At 37.8% G+C, this 23492-nt stretch overlaps 2 protein-coding genes and 1 pseudogene across 11 annotated transcripts; 2 read left to right on the top strand and 1 right to left on the bottom strand.

Moving 5' to 3' along the window:
• Nucleotides 1-1638: 1638 nt before the first annotated feature.
• Nucleotides 1639-5850, bottom strand: sys1 (SYS1 golgi trafficking protein). The gene is made up of 4 exons (XM_042500703.1): nucleotides 5723-5850; nucleotides 3711-3973; nucleotides 3547-3614; nucleotides 1639-3250 (listed from the first exon to the last, which is right to left on the bottom strand). The coding sequence occupies exons 2-4, from the start codon at nucleotides 3870-3872 to the stop codon at nucleotides 3010-3012; spliced, it is 471 nt and encodes a 156-aa protein (XP_042356637.1). The 5' UTR covers nucleotides 3873-3973; nucleotides 5723-5850; the 3' UTR covers nucleotides 1639-3009.
• A 901-nt stretch (nucleotides 5851-6751) lies between these two features.
• On the top strand, nucleotides 6752-15064 carry LOC121953544 (annotated as a pseudogene).
• A 185-nt stretch (nucleotides 15065-15249) lies between these two features.
• Nucleotides 15250-23362, top strand: LOC121953471 (peroxisomal succinyl-coenzyme A thioesterase-like). Of its 10 annotated transcripts, none has more exons than XM_042500639.1 (13): nucleotides 15255-15550; nucleotides 15653-15698; nucleotides 16932-17059; nucleotides 18529-18750; nucleotides 19185-19284; nucleotides 19426-19616; nucleotides 19714-19889; nucleotides 20027-20143; nucleotides 21177-21262; nucleotides 21768-21861; nucleotides 21960-22040; nucleotides 22271-22406; nucleotides 22553-23362. In XM_042500639.1, exons 3-13 carry the CDS (start codon nucleotides 16951-16953, stop codon nucleotides 22651-22653), a joined length of 1413 nt encoding a protein of 470 aa, XP_042356573.1. In that variant the 5' UTR covers nucleotides 15255-15550; nucleotides 15653-15698; nucleotides 16932-16950; the 3' UTR covers nucleotides 22654-23362. The 10 variants fall into 10 exon arrangements, with proteins under 10 accessions (XP_042356607.1, XP_042356590.1, XP_042356573.1 ...); XM_042500604.1 differs by having other exon boundaries at nucleotides 15653-15703; XM_042500648.1 differs by having other exon boundaries at nucleotides 15257-15550; nucleotides 15653-15703; nucleotides 18529-18738.
• The last annotated feature ends 130 nt before the right edge of the window (nucleotides 23363-23492 follow it).

The raw sequence follows: 23492 nt of genomic DNA, 5'->3' as shown, positions 1-23492 counted from the left end.
CGGAGCTTACAGGAATAGCTCAACATTTTTGAGATATATGCTCTTTTGCTGTGAGTTAGATAAGAGGGTTGATTCCACTAAAATACAGTAGTTTTCAAAGGTCTTGGGCCACCATAGATTTGTTGTTTTAGCAAAGTTGTCAGATTGAAGTCAATATTTAGTGTGAAACATGGAATCATACAACCTTAACAAAAGGTAGCTCAAACAATCAATACTGAGCTTTGGACATCCTTTGAATACAACCTGATATAAATACATCAGTTGACCAGTACTATCAATCTCATCTTATATGACCAAGAGAGTTCAAGACTTGCTAAATATAGGGAGGTCACACTAAATACTTGCATCTTTAGCCTTTCAATTTGAAATATTTGCATTTTTAATACTGTATACATTTTTCCTGTATGTCCTGGTTGCATTTTAGTAAAGAACCTACTGAGCAATAGATATTTATCATCATTATAACCTTGCTAAAACATTTAAGGTGGCCTAAGACTTTTGCACAGTACTGTATGAAGCAAGAGCTAGTAGCCAGTTAGTTTAGCTTCACATAAAGATCAGAAATGGCAAAATATCTCACCTGGCTCTGTCAAAAGATAATAACGCCCCCATTTACAGAGGTCATGTGATGCTAAACTGGCTGCAGATTCGATTCCAACATGTGGCCCTTTGCTGCAAGTCTTCTCCTCCTTCTCCCCCTTTCACACTAAAAGCTGTCCTGTCTAGTAAAGACAAAAAAGCCAAAAAAAAACAAAAAACCTCAGAAATCTTTTAAAAAAAAAAAAAAAAAAAAAAAAGATAATAAAATACACCTACCAGCACCCCTAGAGCTCATTAATTAACACATAATATCTTGTGTAATTTGTAAGAAAAGTTGTAGTTGCTAACCGGACTCCAGGAAGTATCTCCAGCCAAATAGTTTGGCACAAAACCACAACTTTTTACACTTCAGTTTTAATCAAACAAAATCAAATGTGTTAATTAGTGAGCTTAAATGAAAACTTCATCCAAAATGTAGCATTTGCATATCACTTAGTCATGCCGTGATAGCCTGAATTTGTAAAGAAAACTTATTTATCTCCCATGTCTCCACAGAAAAAAAGGACAACATTTTGATTTGATTGATTGGGTTCCACAATTAATGACATCAGAACTATAAAAAACAAGCCTCACACAAGTGCAGTTTAAGTCAAGCCTAATTTAACCAGTCGCATGCATTTTCACTATAATCTCTAAAACTGAACTGAAAGTGAAACTCACCTATCCTCTCTCCAAAGCTGAACTCCAGTACTAAGTTTTGTTTTGTTTTTTTTAGTAAAAATGCATGTGTTTGGGAAGTAATGAGCATACGACTGGATTAAAGAGATTTGGGTTATACTGCATGAATTATGTCAAAGTTTCTAAATGGATGTTCTGCTGTTGTTACACGGGTCGCCAATCAATCAATAAATCAATATGTTTGCAGTTTTCCACAGAGGCGTGTTCTTCAACAAATTCAAAAACAAAGCATGTCTGATCGATGTATAAATGGTCTTTTGTCAGTGAAGTGTTCTTCTAGGCGGTGCTGGGTTTAATTTCATTACCTTTAGGTGAGGGAATAGCTTTTTCCAAGTTTCCAGTCAAAACTAAGCAAACCTCTTTCTGGGTGGAGCTTTATATTTAATAGACAGACATGAGAGTGGTTTTGATCGGACTCTCAGCACAAAAGCAAAAAAGGATTTTTCCCCATCATGTCCAACTACTGTACAACTTTTTAATACATAATGATGTACTTAAAATACACTTTAGAAACCTAATTAAAAAAAAAAAAAAACCAGACTCTGCATAGTCCGTACTATTACAGCTGCAAAGGCTGCAAAGGTTGTTAAGATATGAGTGTTATAGGACCTGTCAAACTCTTGCAATATGCAGTTAATTTAGACAATATGCATCCAGCCATCACTAGCTGACATTGTTCCAGAAACCATCAGTGCTGCAAACTTTTTACATCATGTCCCCACAAAGAGTAATAGTTTTTCAGAAACACAGACAGTTTGCTGTCAGAACGCAGCTGGCGGCTGACAAACTGTCCCCAAAGTGGCCACCGTGTCTGCATAATACATCATAACATAAAGAGACGGAAACAAGCAACACTTGCTGTGCAAATTGCTGTACAAGCTTAACAAGGAAGGCCCGAACTGAGCTTCGTGAGACTGAAAACACCGACTTCGTTCAGAAAAGTTGGAAAAAAACCCCTGATTTTATGCATCTGACTAATTGTATAGTGAGACTATAAACATTCCCTCATTTGGATTGACGCGACTGATTATTGTGTCAGAAAACTATAACCTGCCTGTTTGAACATTGTACTTGTTACACAATAAGTCACTTTTATATGCGGCTTTTAGAAAACAATAAAAGCTGTGATAGGTAATTCCGCACAGTGAAACCTCTAAATTGTAGTAAGGGGTAGCTGGGGCGTTTTAAAACCAAAATATCCAGTAACATGATGTTTGTCAACCCAGCCAGCTTGTAATCACACCAACAGACAGACAGAGAGGGGAAAATGTCTCTCCTGCTGCTCTTTAAGACCGTTTGTATTTGCTCTGAAGTTTCAATTTGTCACTGCAGAAGTGCACATACCCGCAAAAAAAGAAAGATATACCGCAAATCTTAAAATGAGGGAATGGGATGCTCATGCTTTTTTACTTAAAATCACAAAAATGAAATTACTAGGAATAAAAAGCTCAAAGAAAGGTGTAAACTGTCGTCTGCTTTTATAAGCAATAAAATATGTATCTTAATATGCTACAGAGTTAATACTGTCCAACATTTAGCAGACAGCTATGAATAAATAGATCAGTTCATCTGGTGTGCCATTCGAAGGGGAGATGGATGACAATCCAACATCTACACCAATGGAGGTTCATGCTCCATTTTTTTTTTGCAAGCAGTGAAAATAACCTTCTCTGAGCGAGTTCCTCGGTGAGTTAACTGTCCACAGATTTCCAGCGTGGTGTCTGAAATGATTCACAGGTTAGATTTGGGTCCACTATTGACTGGAATGGCCCTGAGCTCAGTCCGCATGCACAAGTACTCTCCGATTACAGCCATCAAGGCCATGCATGCTACATTGATGAGCCACCAGGACAGGGCAGCTGGAAGATGAGCGTTATAGATCCAGCAGCCAATCATATGGAAGAAGTGGACAGTGACTGTGAAGTCCAGGCACTGTTTTCCGCGGCGGATGAAGAACCACAGGCCCAGGGCGCTGCAGGAGCAGGAGCAGTGACACAGAAAAGTTATCAGCCATGTTCATTTATGTTATAGATAAGATTTGTGTGGATTTCTTTTCAAAGTTGTTCAAGTCCAAGTCTTGCCACGTATCAAATCTAGAGAAATTGTCTTTTGTTTTTATTCTCTGTGGTGGAAATCCTTCAGTTGCAAGTGTGAATAAATGTGTTTTGTTATTTTATTGTGGAATGCTTAAACAATCGCATTTTAGCAAATATGTCACAGCCATAATCTCTCAGAATGCACAGATAAAATATTGAAGACATTACTCACCAGGTAAGAGAGTTTAGGATGAATGCCATCATTGAAAGTCTGCCCTGCATCGTTGCAAAACCAAGGACCTGCCAAAGCAATGCAGAGATGTAAACACCATTTTAAGAGTCTATAAATGTGCCACAAACACACGTCACAAAACTGGCAGAAATGTTATAACTTACTTCATAGCTGAAGATCTGGTCCAGTGACCGACTAGTTTGCACCAGACTGTCCACTCCTGCTAACCATAGGCCCAGGAAGCTGTAGTAGATGCACTGCATCAACACAATCTGACTCACAATGAGGACCGGGTCCCAGATGTAGCTTCGGAAATTACTGGCCATCGTAGAGCGATGTTACGTGTACAGGCCCAAAGGATGTTAACAGCTGGCCTCGACCGTTACCACCTTGGCCATCCAGTGTGACCTGCAGGTGAGCTTAAATTCTGAAACAGAGAGTTACAATTAATGAAAAACACAACTTTTTTTTTTTTTTTTTTACATCTTGGGTTTGAATCTTATTCAAACCGCTTCATTATAAACAGTTGTCTCCTTATCTCAAAAGGAGCACAGATTTAGGTGTTGAAAGAGGTAAGAGTGCTTGAAAACCAAGCAAAGTTAAGGATTGGAGCTCACAATGAGCTCTATGCTATGTAAAGGCAGTAAAATGTCACATACTTTTTGTGTGACACTTTATTCTTGGGATATTTGCTGTGTGAATAGTGTGTGATTAGTTTAAGCAGTACAAACAGTCCATATTTCCCTTCCCCTCGCAGAGTCAGCTACTACCTATCACTGTCAACAAGCCAGGAATGTTTTCAATGCAATCTTGTCCCCTTTTTTATACCTGCTTTAAACCTTAAATAAGTGCTGGGAAATACTAAGAAGATCATCACAATATTTCTGACCAAGTGCCTCCATATTGCAACAATTTGGTTGACTATTGGTGCCTTCACAAAATACGTACACAATGAGATTTTTGATAAATAATCAAAAATAACGTCATTATGATCATTAAGTGGGTAAAGGCAAATAAAGCAACCACTACAATAGCCTGGTAAGTCCAGAAAATTGTGTTGTTTTACTGTAATAAAGCTTTTTTTTAAAACTACAAAAGACAACACTTTCACAACAACAACAACAACAACAACATTCAATATCCAAGATTACATGTAGTCTCAAATCAATAATATTGATACATTGTGTTGCGCTACCTTACCCTTCCTATACAGCTAAGAAGTAAAATTAGGAGGCTCGGGCTGAGCTTTATTGTTATTTCCAGAACAATATTAAATTTTTAGGGCGATTCTGGAAAGCTTGAAAAATCCGTAAACACCACATCAGGCAACAGTTGTTTTTTACACAACCGCAAAACATACACAACTATCTGTAATCCGTCTATAATATGTAGGATGATTGGGGCACAGTTTCAAAATTACCTCAAACATAATTTAGTATATCTGTACTGTCATTATGTGTTATTTAACAAATGACATATGATATTAAACCGATAAAAATATATCTGCAATAATTAGTTTTGTCCGTCTGACTACGTAAGCTATACTGGTTTAAGAGACGGGTGTGATGTCTAATTAGTATGCTGATGGTAAAGAGAAAGGCTATTATAATACCATCCCAAGAATACGGCTTATTGTAAACATGAACATCTGTATGAGAACATCACTTTATAGATAAGCTCGCATATCAGTAATACAACAGCCTTGGCTACCATGCAGTTTTATGAATATTGAGCAAGTTCAGTCATACTGTATGTAATTACGCTATGGGGACGTGAAGAGCCTTGTTAGTGTCCACGAAATACCTGGAATAAATCTCCCCCCGGCGTAACAGTGTCACGTATGCTTACACTGTGAGTGTGAGCAAGCTAACACGAAGCTAGCTGTCCACCAACACAAACTCAATGGTGCTAACGTTAACCAAACAAAGGCTGTTAGCGCCTTCTCGTGGGCGACTAAACTACTCAAAAACCACTGTGGCATTCGCTTAAAACAAACATAAAGGCCAGGATGACACGGACATTTCGCCGTGGATGGAAACAACACCAACACCGAGGTTTCCTTCTCGTGTAACGGTACAGAAACATGACCAATAAGTTGCCCGTGTTAGCATAGCTGCTCTCTTTAAGAACAGCGGCTGAACACGTTCAACAAAGCATAGACACGGGTGATACGAACCTGAACACTGGATTACAAAGTTTTCATGTGCCGTGTAAACGATAACCCCCTCGGTTTCTTGCTGTTTGTCAACTCTACCGTTTATAAAACGGACCTTGTAGTCGACTAGATGTACCTTGTTAACAACACGGAAGTCACGGCGGTGGATCCGGAAGGAAAACTTAACGCGTCATACTTTCTTTTCAATGTAAAATACTTTGGATGAATTGCTGAGACAATCTTGTTGCTTTTCCTGCTAAAGGAGTTTTATGCACACTAAAGAAGAAATATTTCTCACAATTTATTATGTCATAGCTATATTTGTGCCGTCCACGAGGCACTAATAGAAGTGTAACTTTTATTTTGTAATTATTTCCTTGTTTTTCCGGAGGCTGTAACAACATAATTGACATAAATGCTATAAAATAAAAATAAAAAATAAAGAAATGACATAAATGTGAAATAATAGTAAGTTATGAAGAATGAAGACATAAGGGGAAAGCAACATATGTAGCATATAGTTTATAGTCCATGGTTATTTTATTTATTATTTATTTATAAATATATTTCAATAATATGTTAAGATTCCGTTGCCTGTAAAAAAAAAAAAAGATCTTTTATTGGTTTATGATAATTAACTAAGCCTCTCGCAAACAAAGGAAAACACGGGGTTTTAAATACAATGGGTTACAAACCCAAGTTAAAAAAAAAACTTTTTTTTTTTTTACCAGATAGATAAGAAAAATCAGCAACAATCAACAATATTACAATACTCATATTGTCGTAATCTTTTTCTCTCTTCGCAATACTATTCCCTACCACAAAGATCACTCAAATATGCCGTAGATAAGAGTCGGAAATGGGTGGGAAGATGTTGAGATTTTACTTGTAATCCAGTAGTTGGCAGTAATGTAACATTTTGGATGGAAGCTGCAATTCAAAAGCTAAGAAGAAGATGCTGGGGGGCTGCCAGTGGTCGCAAAACAGCCAGGTGAAAATCTGTGTCAGCCTTGTGTGAAAACAGAATAAGGGCTAGTCGGGAGCTGCAAAGTCAGTTGGACTACTGAGAGGTCAGGTGAGGGCGACGACAGTGGTACTTCAACACTTTGCTTTTCATTTCAAGATTTTTCAGAGCATGTTGAAAATTATATCAATACATGAGTAATACTATAAAATATACTCTGTGCTGCAGTCACTGCATTTATCCAGAATAGCAGAGAACTGTCCAAAAGATCTATTGCTGATAACTGTTGTTGTGTTATGACATTGCAATAATTACCATTGAACTATCAGAGGAGAGGAGTGGAGTAGAAAACTGCATAAACTGCGACTCCGCAATAGTACATACAATAGCAAAAGATATTGCATGTGTTTTTTATTTCATTAATAAATATTTATCTTTTCCAATATATTTTTGGTTAATCAGAACAATAATCACTGGCAGTCTATGAAATATGGCTAATTAAATATAATGTCAACTTTTAGCAGAATGAGAAACTTGTGATATTACAGATTAGTATATTTACATTAGTACTGTGTTTAAGTAAGTTTTTTGTACTTGATTACTTTTATTCTATGCCTATTTATACTTACACATTTCAGAAAGAAACAAAGTAACTTTTACTCTACTGCATTTGCATTTAGGTTCTTTTAAAAATAAACTCTTGATCAGTTTGTAAAATATGATTATTAAATGTGATTATGAAATGTGTATTTTTTCACAAATGAATTCTTAAACATCCCAAAAGTAAATTAAAAAAAAAAAAAACAGCTTAAGTGAGTTTCCCCAGAACTAGCTATTACATTTAAATGCTGTCAGTAATATTAGTTTAATTAGAGAGTAAAACACTTTGTAGATTGTAAAAAGCACTATTACTTTTGATACTTTACCTCTGAACTTTCACTTAAGTGCAGTTCTAAATGCATTGCTTAATTGTAACAGAATATATACATTTTATATCGCAGTGTTGGTTCTCTTTGCAAAAGTAGAGGATACTTTGAAACAGTCCCAGAACACTGGAAAAATCTACATTTTTCATGACTTGGCCAGTCTAAGTGAAGCATCTTGCAGTGGTTTGGTAAGTTATGTAGGACAAAGGTCTGTGGAGGAGCAAGTCTGAGCCTGACACATGTTTGCAGCAGAGTGTTCAGGTCCCCCGTAGGTCAGTTGTAAGGTTTAATGTGTAACTGCACCTCCGTAGATGGGGCAGATTAACCTTAAAGTATGTCACTTGACATGACTCTGGAGTGTTTCATGCATCTGACTGTTTGACCTCCACTACTTTCTGTTTTATAGGGGAGACAAAAACACCATAATGATCAGAGCTCATGTGAGTTTGACAACAATACGACAGCTCATAGAAACAAAGATGTTACCACGCATCAGTGTACACAGGAGCCTGACATGTTTGCATCACGCTGTGGGTACGAATATTATCCTTTCTTGTCTTTTTCGGGGTTATTGGAGAGCTTGTGTGCAAGCTGGGACATAAAAGTATACTTTGAAAACTGAGTAAATGTGCCACTGTAATACTGCAGTATTACAACAGCTGCATTCCAGGCAAGGTCATCTAACCAACAGAGGCAAAACACGTTTGTCTCTGCCTAATGATGTGTCCAGACTGATGTGGTGATAGTCAAATGTAACTGGTCACTTAAATTTTTGTATGTTAATTTGACTTTTTTATGTATGGAAAGTCTTGAGCACTTAGATATTAAAAAAAAACAACAACTAACCGTATAACTAGTTTTCTAACATATCAAAAAATGTATTTTTTAATTTAATCTAACCAATTGGCAGTACCTCAGCGGCCCCTAGATGCCACTCAGAGGCCCAGCAGTGGGTGGCTTTGGGAGGAAGTGTGTAAGTTGCTATGGACTAAATCATCTACCAAATGAATAAAAATGTTAACATTTTGTCTGCTGGATCTTTATCAGCCCTCTGAGACATGACACAAAATCTAAAGTTTTGACATTAGAACATTTGAAACAAACTTTCATCTGCAATAAAACCTAGAGTAACTGTTGTAACACATTACATTTCACAGGTCTATTTTTCTTCTATCTGTAGGTGGAGTTCGGTGGAAGAGCAGCTTCAGGCAAGCCCCCATTTTTACAGCCACTCCTGCTCGAGCCCTCATAGATGAACAGATCTGCATTAAAGGAAGTTTCCTGCCCCCTCGCTGTCCCGTCACAGTGTGTGCACAAATGCACAGTGATGAAGGTGACCTGTGGGAAGCATTCGCCCACTATAACACAGATGCAGATGGCACTGTCAACTGTGAGTTTCGTGGTACAGTATTATATTCCCAGTTGGATTAAATGTAATGCTGTTGTAATAATGTAATTACCATAAATGTATTATCTAAACATGTTACAATTTCAAGAAAACATAGTAGTTACATTATAAATGTAAAAACCTAATTTTTTGCAACAACCCTGCCATTTTTTGTATTTCTTGAAGGTAGTTTAGTGTTTACATCTCATTTAACAAAACTTAAAATGTTACTCCAAACAAAAAGAGGATTTGAAACACTAAAAGAGTAATGAAGCCAAACCAAGTGGTACATTTCAACTAAATCTGAGCTGTAAAATATGACTGATAAAAAAAATCCATTTGAATCTGTGTATTGTGACTGCAGTCTTTAGAAATTAGATCGACTGAATCATTTAGATTTTTATGCAGACATTTGGCAATCTCCTCTCTGTTTCTGTCTCTTCAACAGTGGCCAGGGATCATTCAGTTGGGGGTTCATATTTGGGCTGTGAGCCGATGGGATTGTTCTGGGGACTACAGCCGGCTCCTGGTGCAAGAGAAGGTTTAAGGCACGTGGTGAAAAGAAGCTCTTTGAGAGCTTAAGAAAATTTTAAAGAAGTTTGTGGCATCAAACCCCACTGTGTGTAACTCTGCATTGTCTTATCCAATAGCTAAGCCCAACATCTCTGTAAATGTGGTCTTTCTTCCAGGCTGAAAAAGAAAGATGTAGAGACTCCATATGTAGTGCAAATGTCTTTACTTGAGGGCCACGTTACACCCAGTGAGAGACAGAGCACTGAGCTAGCTGCAGTAGCTACTGAGCGCTGGTACATGGCACCAGGCGTACAAAGAAAAGAGATTCGCCAGGATGGTGTTGTCGGGACGATGTTTTTACGCCCAGTGAGCACCAGATTTGAAGAATTCACTCACAGATTTTAAGGTTGCTGTGCACAGACCGTGTACTTTGAACAGCGACTTCTATACTGATTTCCTGCAGGCCCAGGTCCATTTCCAGCCATATTGGACCTTTGGGGAATGGGGGGAGGTCTGGTAGAGTACCGCTCTGCCCTTTTTGCATCCAGGGGCTACTGAGCTTGTCGCTTGCCTACTTCAATCACAGAGATTTGCCTGGACCATTGAGACGTATCAATGTTGGTGATTCATATTTCAAAGTAAGATGAGACCTTGTTCTGTGTTCTTTGTGCAACATCAATACATCTCACTCACATAAAACTCATATATACGTTAATGAGTATGTCATTCCCTCAAAATACTTATTTTTTTGTTTGTTTGTTTTGTACGGACAGTCAGCATTTAAACTTCTTCAGGATCATCATCAGGTCTGTGGCGACAGAATTGGGATCATCGGTTCCTCCTACGGAGTCTACTTGACTCTTCGAATAGCCACTCAGATTGATGTCAAAGTAAGTCAGAAAAGGCCTTTCTCTGTCATCAGTTTCTAAAAATTATAGTTTGATCAGTAGATCGGGCCATATGCCTGAAATGTCAAACCGTTTCAGCCATCCTGTTTGATCTGTATCAACGGACCAATAGGAAGTACCGTCAAGCTCTCAGATGCAGATGGCAGGACTGAACACGTCAATAGGTAAATCTAAACCAGAAAGCAAGGAATTTCTGTCTGTCCGTCTGTCTTCCTGTGTCCTTCACATATCTTGAGAACTGTTCATCTGATCTACTTCACACTCAGCAGGTGTATTCCTGGGCAATTTGGACGTGCTACGTGTTTAATTTTAATGAAAATTGAAAAAACAATTGAGCAATGCTCTGTGGCACTGCGGAGCATTGTGGAGGGGCTCCAGGGCTCTGCAGACTGTGAGTCAAGTCTCAGTAAGACAGCCTCACAGTGTGTATTTAACCGTGTTTATGAATGCGAGTAATCACAATCTTTAGTGTCTTTTTCTTTGCCATAATAACACTCATCCAGAGGTTTCAGGATTCTTGGAACCTTGGTGTTAGCTAGCGAACCAGCCCACATATACAAAAGTTTTCAGTGGAGGCGTTGTAATCGAGGATGTGTCATCAATGGAAGCCTTTGTACTATGCACAACGAAGTAAACAGGAGTAGCAAAGTCACAGATTACATTATTTACGTGCGAAACTTTGTTCTGTCATAAAACATATTTGTTTTTACTAGAAAAATAACATGGACTATAAATAACACCACTACAAACTCCCTTCTTTCTTTTGTTGGTCTTCTTTGCCATTTCTTTACATCCTGTAGATAATGACATGCCCACCCATGTCATCACGAATGGCACTTAAGTTTAGGAAAAAAAAGATATTTTTTGGTTAGAGTTGAGAACTCATTTTTTCTGGTTTTGAACCAATTAATTTTTGGCCAAAATGCTCTGAGCAATTTGACAGTAGTTGTGGGAACAGAACTGGTTCCATATTGGTGGAAAAGGGGTATGAAAGATGTGCCGGTTAGCAGTACTAGGGGGAGGATACAGCAACTGTCTGATTTAACCAGTTCAATAAAGTTGTAAAGATATTCACAAATTCAAACTTCCTGGATCAATAAAACAAGCAAAACACAGAACACAAACAATGCCATTGTAAGTGAGACAACAAGCTACAGTTCATCAAGTCGAGCCGTTACCCGAGCTGGATAAATAACGTTGCTCTCTGTGTGAAGACGATTGCACAGGGACTGTGTAAAATATTCTTAAGACTATTTAGGGACTTAATATCGGCATGCCATTGGTATCAGCCAGTATTGGCTTTAAAATTAAATATAGTACCGGCCAACATGCCAACTTCTGCTGATATTACAAATAGATGTATGGGTTTTTTTTTTTTTAATGTTTTTAATTGGCAAAGTTCAATATAAACCCTAAGTTGACGTTTTTTTCTGATTTTATACAATAAATGAATATAACATACACTAAAAGGCACTGTATTTTATGTCTCCATCTGCTGGTGGGCCATCATAATAAGAGTTTGCATAATTTTTTAATTTTACATTGACATTTATCAGCTAAATGAGTAGTTATATATGGGCATACTGGATGTTGACAAAAAATCTAACATTGTGCTTCCTGAATTACAGTATACATCAAGGAAGACTGGTATCAATGTTGCTGCTACTGGCCCTTTATTTTTTACAGTCAAACAACATGATGCCAAGGAGCCTGGTGCTCTGCTGCAGGTTGGGCAAAAAAAGGCCCCACATCTGATGTCAGTCCACTTTGCAGTATATTGTCTCTACTCAAGCCAGGCTCCTCCTCCTTCCTGCTCCTCCTCAGACCTGCTCCTCACAACGGATGAAGTACAACACTTCTTCTCAAATAAGTTATAAGCAACAAAAACATATCAATTGCCCCATTCCCAACAGGCATGTTTTGAACAGGCACTGCACTATTGGTAATTAAAAATGCAACCGTAAGGATATTATTGTCAAGGCAATACTGTGAGATTATTGCAGGAGTCACCCTGATGTGATCAGGTCTGTTATCAGGGGTGAAGTTTATTGGTTTTAGTCTTGTAAAATAACAGTTATAATGTAATTGTGTAATTGTAAATGTAATTGTGTAATTGATTGAGAGCCAGGAAAATTGCTTTTCTGGTATTTAATCTGGACTTTAGGAATTTGAGAAGCTAAAAATCTGAATCACAGAGGTTGTTTTTGAAAGATTCCCCTAAGACTGATTGAATGAAATAATATGAGAAGTGGTCAATTTGTCTTTTTAGTAACCAGAAATACTGGAGGTATGATGATCAAGGCTATGTAACTTTCAAGGAGATCTCATCGCCTACATACCTTAACCCTAAGAGTAAAGTGAAGGTGAGGACTAAACAGTCAACATGGCTAATAATAATCAGTATCTATGAATCAAACTTTGCTGCAGAATGACATCTTTTGTTTTTCTTCTTCTTGCAGTTAGAGAACCTGGCTTGTCCATTAATGTACATAGTGGGTGAAGATGACCTGAACGCTTCATGCATCGAGAACGCAGATGTGGTAAATTGTCTCATTTTACCGTTTTTTTCCACAAATGCAAATGATAAATGTTGGAAAGCAATTATAAAGCATTCCTGGATAAATGTTCAGTGCAAACCATCTAGTGTTTTGTTTTACGTGTTTTTTGTTTAGTCAAATATTTGAGCAGTCAAAAACACATTATATTTCAGAGATTCTGTTACATTTTCTTGTTATAGAGGCTAGATGAAGACTGTCCATATGATGAGTGAGGAAATCGCATCCTGATATACTTTGTTTTATTATTTTACAGTGAATATTACTAATTATCTGATGAGCAGAGAATAATACTGGTTTGGTTAACAGTTTGAATTCCACAATAGTACTGTTTTAATCTGTTTTGTGTCTTTATGCATGTGTTAGGTGATTCATTGTTCTTCGGATATATCATTTTCCTTGAAACTACAAACATACAGCTTTATTTTGAAGGCATATATTGATTGTAAGGAGCAAAACATTTCCTGGGAAGAAGCTCTCTTAAGTTTAGTTGAGATTCATGGGTAGCCATGTATCCTATTTTCATTCAGAGATCATGAGGTGAAAGGTCAAGGGAGGCCTTTGAAAATGGCCATGCCAGTTGTTTCATCGCCAATTTTGAGCCTAACTTTGCAGATTTAATAACCGGCTTCCTGAAAAGCTATGCAAACAGGGTTGGTATTAACAGCCTTATGTTACCACTATCTAGCTTATCTAACTAGCAAGATTAAAATCAGAGCACAGCAGTCTCTAATGTCCCTTTTCCACTGCGATAAAACAACACAACAACAAAAAAAAAACACAAACACCCACGAACATCGGGCATTTTTTTCAAAGGGAAAGGTTACAGTTGTCATTCACACCAGGGTCAAATGACTATGCAGTGGTAACGGGTATTTATCAGCTCTGGCTCTGATTGGCAGTGATGGAAATACAACACCTGGATGGGCACGCTCATTTTAACCCCTTTACGGACAGGATACAATGACGCGCTGCCACAAAATACTGTCAGTCTGCACCCAAGTAGCGCTCAAACATTATTCCAAATCACTCAGTTTTAACAGAGAGAGTGAATAAGTGAGAGATGTAGAAAAAAAGTACCAACTCCAACAGTTTCTCTGGCCCCCATTCTGCTTTCTGCTGTTTACTTACCAGTTTTAAAGCCTGACTGTGATGTTACACGTAACACACCATGAAAAAAAAACAAAAAACAAAGGCACACGTTTCTGCTGCAGAGCTGTGTACACTGCTCTGGTCTATTGGCAATGGGAAAGGATTCAGTATTTAGTTGTTACATTGCTGTTTTTTTTTTGTTGTTGTTATTTGTTCATCAGATCGAAGAGACCCTGAAGGCTGCAGGAAAATCTCAGCTGTTTACTCGTTTGTCGTACCCCGGCGCTGGTCACCTTATTGAACCGCCATACGCACCAAACTCAAGGGCATCTCTGTGGATCGTCAAACCAAAAAAAGGTGACCCCTTATTTTAGACTGGTCATTTAGATAAAGGTTATGTAATAATAATTGTTAACACTTCCCTGTTTTGTTTCTCCTGCAGTTTTCACTCTGTGGGGAGGTCACCCTGCACCCCACGCTGCTGCCCAGGAAGATTCCTGGAAAAAGGTCCTGGATTTTATGGAAAGTAACCTGAGACGATGAATCTTGACACTGAAAATATCAGTGTAAATGCAACTCTGCATTGCTTCATGTATCTGACTTTTATATCCAGAGAAGTGAGGAAGAACAGAAAGGATGGGGATGAAAAAGAAACTCTGAGAACTAATTAATAAAACCTCACAGAGTTTCTCAATAGTGCCTTGCTCAACGCTTGACTCTGGTTTTTAGAACGCTTGAGAGTAGATGGAGTATGACAAAAAAAGTGACTTTTCTTCTCGTGTTGGTCGAGACTTTAAAAGGAGTATACATGTGCACCCTCAGCTGCCAGAACAGCATATTTCTATTATGTGATTAACATAAATAAAAATCCTGGTTTCCTGTTTGCAGAATAACCCTGCCAAGAGCTCTTCTCATTTTTTTAGGCCTAAGGAACTGCTTCCTGTATTAATGACTTGCATATCAACAAGTCACTTTTAATGACCTCTGTGCCCTCAGTGTTTAAAACTACTGTCATTAAACTGCTGCTTAAAAACAATTTATAGTCTTACTTTCATGTCAAAATGTCTTGAAGCCGCTGTCACTGATCAATGTATTGCCTACTCAGCCAACAACAAGCTTTTGATAATTTTCAATCTGGCTTTTGATTTCATATCACTGAAACTGCCTTGTACAGGCTGGCCTCTAGGTGTGTGTACATAAACCCTGATACCAGCAAGTTTTGGCAACAACCCTTACTGCTTGAGGAACAAAGAAATATGAGGAAATTGACACAATCATAGTTGAAGCAAGAAGATGTTGTGGAGCAGGAGTTGACAAAAGCTTTTAGGCACTCTTAAACCTGGAAAATAGAAACTTATAGTAGAGTGGGGACGCGAGTGGGGAAGAGTTGTGATATTTTAGTTTAAATCCAGTAGTTGGCGGTAATGCAACATTTTGAATGCCTTTGAAAGACGCAGAAGAAGAGGCTAAGGCTACTAAAGCACTGGTGGTCAGCAGTGGTCAGGTAACAGTGGCAATATTGCCTGCTTTGATCTACTGTACAGTTTGAGCTCAAATGTAGTTCATACCGTGTCAGCCGTGTTTGTCTGTCTGTGCGTAAAAACAGGATAAGGGCGAGTCCGGAGCTGCAAAGTCAGCTGGACTACTGAGAGGTCAGGTGAGCCGTCGCTTGACCGAACTTTGCCTCCCATAAAAAAGAGGTTTCAGAGCATGTTGAAAATACGTGTTTAATGCCAGAGAATACGCTCCATGTTATAGTCACAACCTTCTCGGTTCCTTCAGGAACAGCAGAAAACATCTCTTGTATGCGGAAACTGGTTCCTAATTATAGTGGCGCAATATTTGCGTCGAGACTGTTACGATCCATATAAGCTAATCATTTAGGTATGACTCATAGGCCTTCTGCTGATCAGTGTACTTGTGATATGATATTGTAATAAATACTATGATTAATTACCGGAATGCAATTGGAGGAGTAGAGCGGAATAGAAAAGTATATATAAGTATATATTATATATATATATATATGTAAACTGCCACTCCACAATGGTGCACACAATAGTAAATAATTTAATTATTTGCCACTCAATGTAAATTTATGTTTATATTTATCAATAAATATTTGTAATTTCTAGTCTACTTTTACTTTTTGGAAGACTCCAAAAGTCCTGTGATGCCTAATAGTACATTTTATTAACTTTGTTTGCAGCTTTTATGCAAAACATCAAAAGCTATTATATTATGGATAAAGGAACTGTTGACAAAAAAAAGTAGTGAAAAGTACCCAGGTACATTTAAGCTAGTACTTTGTTTAGGTAGGTTTTGGAGTACCCTTACTTTATTTAATTTCATTTACATTTATTTTATGCCTCTTTTTACTTTTTCTACATTACATTTTAGCAGGAAGTATTATATGTTTTATTCAGCTACATTTATTTTGACAGTTACTTTTTAGTAAAATATTATATAAAATCTGATTATTTTTTTCAGATTTACTCTTAAATATCCCAAAAGTGAACAAAAAAAAATAGCAATTTAACTAAGCTTCACCAAAACAAGGTACAACTTTTAAATGCTGTCAAAAATGTGAATAAAATTAAGAATAAAACACTTTGTAACAAGCACTAACTAATTTGGCCAGTCATAATGCAGCATCTTACAGATGGTTTTGGAAGTCATGTAGGACAAAGGTCTGTGGGCAAGCAAGTCTGAGCCTGACAAACATTTGCAAAATAGTGTGCAAGTCACCCTTGTATCACTTATAAGGTTTAATATGTCACTGTGCACCTCTATTGACTGGAGAGATTAACTTTATATCACTAGACATGACTCCGGAGTGTTTCATTTATCTGAGTGTTTGATCTCCACTCCTTCCTGTTTTATAGGGGAGACAGAAACACCATAATGGTCAGAGCTCATGTGAGTTTGACAACAATACGACAGCTTGTAGAAACAAAGATGATACCACGCATCAGTATACACAGGAGCCTGACATGTTTGCATCATGCTGTGGGTACGAATATTGTTGTTTATTGTACTCTTTGTGTTTATTAAAATTGTGTGTGAATCTACTTTTATGACATTGAGTAAATGTGTTAAAGTGATACTGCAAATCTACAACTGCTGCTTTTACATGAAGGTGTGATTTGGAAGAATTTGAGCGACTGAGATCATTTTCCCAAGAGCCACTGTTGTCACTGTGTGAAAGTGTGAATAATCAGATAGCATTTCTTTTTAGAAATCATGCAAAAGTTAAATTGAGGATTAATATATTTAGACTAAAGTGCTTGTCTGTATATGAGTTCCTGCCATCTCTACCAAGTTGGTTGTGTTTTTAGCACTTTTTGTCTTTTTGATTGTTTGTAACAGAACAGCTCAAACCTGTTGAGCGATATCTGTATAGTTTGATGCAAAGTAAGGGCTTATGGACAAGTTATCAGTTTAAGTTGCTGAACAAGGGGGTATTTACAAAATATATTGCATTAAAAAACATTCTTGCTTTTCTTCTGCTCTGGAAACTCCCCTTATTTGCTATAACTATTTACATTTTGATGCAGAAATAGACAGTTCAGTAGTTAGAATGGTAGTAGAATGGTTACGCCAGGTCAGGTCTTGGTTAGATATTAACTTCACATGTCCACATGTCAAAGTAACCTTAAGCTAGAGCTGGACCAGTCTTTTTTTCAACCTATTATTACTTAAGGCCCACTTGTGATTATTAAACCGTTTCTGAGGTCAAAGGTCAAGGGCACTGTGACCTCATCTGTCTCATTTTTGTGAAAGTGATATCTCAAGAACACCTTAAGGGAATTTCCTCAAAGAATGAAAGAATTAATTGATTACAATTTGGTGGTCAAAGGTCACTGTGACCTCACTAAAAATGTTTTTGGCTGGGACTGAAGAATTTATACACTAATTATGACAAAATTCCACACAGATATCTAATAGGATATAATGATTAAGTGCTGACATTTTATATTCAAAAGGTCAGCTTCAGTTTGACATCATAATGTTCTGCAAAATCAGTTGTCTGGCTGTAACTCAACGTCATATCTCAAGTGCAGAAGGGGAGACGCGTAGTGAAACCGCACGTGTGACATGACAGGTATGTGGAGGCATACATCCCAATAGCGGTATTTCTAGTTTAATTTTGTCTAAACAATTGACAGTACCTCTCTGGCCCACTAGATGGCACTCTGAGGTCCACCAGTGATGCCATAGCCCACTAAATCACTGAGCTAGACAATGAACCCAAAATTGCTAGCGGGTGGGTTTGTGGGGAAGTATGTAAGTTGCCTTGTACAAAGTTGCATGAAAATGCTTATCTCTATCAATGTCTGTTGGATCTCTGACACTTGAGACAAGATGTAAGATGTACTTTGACATTGGAGCACTTGAAATGAACTATCATCTGTAATCATACGTAGAGTTTTCCTTTGTTATATTTCAGAGTTCACAGGTCTATTTTTCTTCTATCTGTAGGTGGAGTTCGGTGGAAGAGCAGCTTCAGGCAAGCCCCCATTTTTACAGCCACTCCTGCTCGAGCCCTCATAGATGAACAGGTCAGCATTAAAGGAAGTTTCCTGCCCCCTCGCTGTCCCGTCACAGTGTGTGCACAAATGCACAGTGATGAAGGTGACCTGTGGGAAGCATTCGCCCACTATAACACAGATGCAGATGGCACTGTCAACTGTGAGTTTCGTGGTACAGTATTATATTCCCAGTTGGATTAAATGTAATGCTGTTGTAATAATGTAATTACCATAAATGTATTATCTAAACATGTTACAATTTCAAGAAAACATAGTAGTTACATTATAAATGTAAAAACCTAATTTTTTTGCAACAACCCTGCCATTTTTGTATTTCTTGAAGGTAGTTTAGTGTTTACATCTCATTTAACAAAACTTAAAATGTTACTCCAAACAAAAAGAGGATTTGAAACACTAAAAGAGTAATGAAGCCAAACCAAGTGGTACATTTCAACTAAATCTGAGCTGTAAAATATGACTGATAAAAAAAATCCATTTTGAATCTGTGTATTGTGACTGCAGTCTTTAGAAATTAGATCGACTGAATCATTTAGATTTTTATGCAGACATTTGGCAATCTCCTCTCTGTTTCTGTCTCTTCAACAGTGGCCAGGGATCATTCAGTTGGGGGTTCATATTTGGGCTGTGAGCCGATGGGATTGTTCTGGGGACTACAGCCGGCTCCTGGTGCAAGAGAAGGTTTAAGGCACGTGGTGAAAAGAAGCTCTTTGAGAGCTTAAGAAAATTTTAAAGAAGTTTGTGGCATCAAACCCCACTGTGTGTAACTCTGCATTGTCTTATCCAATAGCTAAGCCCAACATCTCTGTAAATGTGGTCTTTCTTCCAGGCTGAAAAAGAAAGATGTAGAGACTCCATATGTAGTGCAAATGTCTTTACTTGAGGGCCACGTTACACCCAGTGAGAGACAGAGCACTGAGCTAGCTGCAGTAGCTACTGAGCGCTGGTACATGGCACCAGGCGTACAAAGAAAAGAGATTCGCCAGGATGGTGTTGTCGGGACGATGTTTTTACCGCCTGGTGAGCATGAGATTTGGAGCATCCATTCACAGATTTTAAGACTGCTGATGAAAGACTGTGTCCTCTGAACAACAGCCCTTGTACTGATTTCCTGCAGGCCCAGGTCCATTTCCAGCCATACTGGACCTTTGGGGAATGGGGGGAGGTCTGGTAGAGTACCGCTCTGCCCTTTTTGCATCCAGGGGTTACGTGAGCTTGTCGCTTGCCTACTTCAATCACAGAGATTTGCCTGGACCATTAAACCGTATCAGTGTTGGTGATTCATATTTCAAAGTAAGATGAGACCTTGTTCTGTGTTCTTTGTGCAACATCAATACATCTCACTCACATAAAACTCATATATACGTTTATGAGTATGTCATTCCCTCAAAATACCTATTTTTTTTGTTTTCTTTGTGTTGTTTGGACAGTCAGCATTCAAACTCCTCCAGGATCATCCTCAGGTCTGTGGCAACAGGATTGGGATCATTGGTCTCTCCTACGGAGTCTACTTGACTCTTCGTATGGCCACTCAGGTTGATGTCAACGTATGTCAGAAAGGCCTTTCTGTGTCATCAATATCTAAAACTACGCTTTGATCAGTACATAGCTCCATGTAGATGAAATGTCAAACCTGTTTGTTTAGAATGAATAACTACAAAAATACAACCCCAATTCCAAAAAAAAGGGATGTTATTTAGAAAATAAATAAAACAGCATGCCATGATTTACAAATTCATTGCGACATATAGAAAATGGTACAAAGATAAGATATTTGATATTCAAACTGAAAAACTGTATTGCTTTTTTTTAAAAAAATATATATACTCGTTCTGAATTTGATGGCTGCAACACGTTTCAAACAACTGTTACTAGCTCAAAGTTCAAAGACAGCATCTGTGATAGCATGGGGGTGTATTAGTGCCCATGGCATCATGGGTAACGTACACATCTGTGAGGGCACCATGAATGCTTAAAGATACATAGAGAATTTGGAGCAACATATGCTGCCATCCAGACAACGTCTTTTTTAGGGACGTCCCTGCTTATTCAAGAAAGACAATGAGATACTCTGCATGTGGTCCAGCAGCGTGGCTTTGTATTAAAAGGGTGCAGGTACTACACTGGCCTGCCTGCAGTCTGGACCTGTCTCCAACTGAAAATGTTTGAGGCATTATGAAGCACAAACTACGACAATGGAGACCCCAAACTGTTGAGCAAGAATTTCACTTTCAAACTTCAACAATTGGTTACCAAATACTCAATGAATGTTGTGAAAAGAGAAGGCTATGTCACACAGTGATAAACATTCCCAGCTTTTTTGAATGTGTTGCAGGCATCGATGTCAGAATTAGTATGTATTTACAAAAAAAAAGTTTGAACATAAAATATCTTGTCTCTGTACTGTATTCAATTAAATATAGGTCAAAATGGATTTGTAAGTCATTGCATGCTCTTTTTATTTAATTACATAACATCCAAACGTTTTTGAAATTGGGGTTGTACTCTAAAAATACTTTATGCCAAGTAATATAAAGTTTGGTAAGTTCCCACTGACTTCTAACAATTAATGTTCTCCAGCCATCCTGTTTGATTTGCATCAACGGCCCAATAGGAACTAACGTCAAGCCCTCAGATGCAGATGACGAGACTGAACCAACTGACAGGTAGCTTTTAATTAAAGATGCACTTTAAAGGATAATATTATCAAAACATCACTGTGGAATTATTGTAGGAGTCCCTGTAATCTAATCTGGTCTAATATCAAGTGTGAAGTCTGTCGTCTAAAGTACTAGTTTAAGTCTTGTAGAGTAATGATTCCTTGTACCTTGTTATCAATGTCTTCTTTTGGGGATGGCTCAGTCCATAGGATTTTAGCTTGGGAACTGGAGGGTCACCAGTTCATCCTTGTACAACCAAGTATGGATTGTGGACCGCTAGCTGGAGAACTGTATCATGGGCACTGCCAAGGTGCCCTTGAGCAAGGCACAAACCTCCATCTGCTTATTAAAGCATGTGTATAGGTCCTGTTTGTGCAAGTGTGTGTATTTCAGGCCTGTGTGTATGTAACATGTAAATACCAACAGATTGAAAATACTGAATTTCCCTTCAAGGATTAATGAAAAGTGTTTTCTTCTTCTCCTTCTTTTCTCTGTTGACTTGTCTTTGCAGTGGTCTGAAATATTGGACGTATGATGATCAAGGCTATGTAAGTTTCAGAGAAATCTCCTTGCCTGCAAACCTTATCCCTGAGACTAAAGTGAAGGTGAGGATTTAACCATTAATATGTATTTAAATAATTTGTATTAATGAACAACATTTTGTTTCAGAATGACACAATGTTTTGTTTTGATTTTTTTGCAGTTGGAGAACATCACCTGTCCATTAATGTACATCGTGGGTGAAGATGACCTGAGCGCTTCAAGCATTGAGAACGCAGATGTGGTAGGTTATTGATGTTGAAAAGCATGTATTTAGTAATCCTGAACAAATCAAATGCAAGTTATGTTGTTTATAGTGTTTTGTGATGTGGATTTTAAGTCGAACATTTGAGAAGTCAAAATCACATACACTTTAGCTGTATATGACGCAGATATTTGAGTGATAGTTGTTTCAGGATTCAGTGTTTAGTTGCTGTATTGCTGGATGTTTTTTTTTTCTTTTTTGGTCATCAGATTGAGGAGACCCTGAAGGCTGCAGGAAAATCTCAGCTGTTTACCCGGTTGTCGTACCCCGGCGCTGGTCACCTGATTGAACCACCATACGCACCAAACTCAAGAGCTGCTCTGTGGTGCATCAAACCAAGAAAAAGTGAGCCTTATCTCAAAGCTGCATTTTTTCAGTCAAATACTACATTATACCTGTTGTAATTGACTGCTCATTAAAATATAGAACACTTATCAGTTACATGAAGTAATAATAACTGTTAACACAGTCTTGTTTTGTTTCTCCTGCAGTGTTCACTCTGTGGGGAGGTCACCCTGCACCCCACGCTGCTGCCCAGGAAGATTCCTGGAAAAGGGTCCTGGATTTTATGGAAAATAATCTGAGACGATGAATCTTGACACTGAAAATATCTCAGCATAAATGCAACTGTTAGATGATACATGTATCTGAGATTTGCATTCAGAGAATTAGGAAATAAAAAGAGAAATGCTTTTTTTCTAGCTGAAAAGGAACTCCTACATTGAATTACAAAATCATTTACAGACCATAGTGCCTTGCTCAAAGCTCGACTGTATTGCTCTTCCTACAACCAGAAATTAAAAAGTAATTCATGGTTGTTGTGTAATACTCTCATTAATTACACACAGAATATCCTTTGCTATAACTCTTCATTCAGTACTGCTGATTATCTGAAATCTTTCACAGATTAACCATAGACAGTCTATGGAACTAACTAGTTAACTGCAATTTATCCTATCAAACCATAATCATTTCTACAGGAGTGCGCCCGAGAGTAAGGTGAATATAAGTATATTTTTGTATATTTTTGGTAATGCATAAAGACATAATACTAATTGATGTATTTTATGAGAAAAATAGTCCTGTACTGCAAAACCAGTCACAGAAATAGAGATGCATTCTTTGTCTATGCACTGAGCCTTACTGATGCCTCCAAATTATTAGAGACCCCTTCACTATCACATTTTTCCTTCTTTTATGAAGTTATAATTCTGTTTGTGTTGTGTGCTCCGCTTTCTAAAGAGCCCACTGATGATTGTGTCTCTTGCCATATATTGTTGTACGATGTCTTCTTTAATTAAAAAAAACTTATCTATCTATCTATCTTCACTAAGAACTTTTTCTGCTAACAAGTCAGTCAGTAAGCAATGGGAGTTTTGCAAGACATGTAGCCTTTAATCAATTGTTTTGCTATTACTTTTACATCAGTAA

Source organism: Plectropomus leopardus, chromosome 2, assembly GCF_008729295.1.
Source record: "Plectropomus leopardus isolate mb chromosome 2, YSFRI_Pleo_2.0, whole genome shotgun sequence".
NCBI lineage: Eukaryota > Metazoa > Chordata > Actinopteri > Perciformes > Serranidae > Plectropomus > Plectropomus leopardus.
Note: the sequence above shows the minus strand (reverse complement) of the source record. Positions and strands in the feature narration are given on the sequence as shown.

Bases quoted from the DNA above. Each gene is read 5' to 3' on its own strand.
- sys1 (XM_042500703.1), bottom strand. From the start codon at position 3,872: ATGGCCAGTAATTTCCGAAGCTACATCTGGGACCCGGTCCTCATTGTG. The intron at 3,615-3,710 runs GTAAGTTATAAC...TTGCTTTGGCAG, and splicing joins ACCAGATCTTCAGCTATGAA to GTCCTTGGTTTTGCAACGAT. The intron at 3,251-3,546 runs GTGAGTAATGTC...CTGCTCCTGCAG, and splicing joins ATCCTAAACTCTCTTACCTG to CGCCCTGGGCCTGTGGTTCT.
- LOC121953471 (XM_042500629.1), top strand. From the start codon at position 16,951: ATGGTCAGAGCTCATGTGAGTTTGACAACAATACGACAGCTTGTAGAA. The intron at 20,144-21,176 runs GTATGTCAGAAA...AATGTTCTCCAG, and splicing joins CCACTCAGGTTGATGTCAAC to CCATCCTGTTTGATTTGCAT. The intron at 21,263-21,767 runs GTAGCTTTTAAT...TTGTCTTTGCAG, and splicing joins GAGACTGAACCAACTGACAG to TGGTCTGAAATATTGGACGT.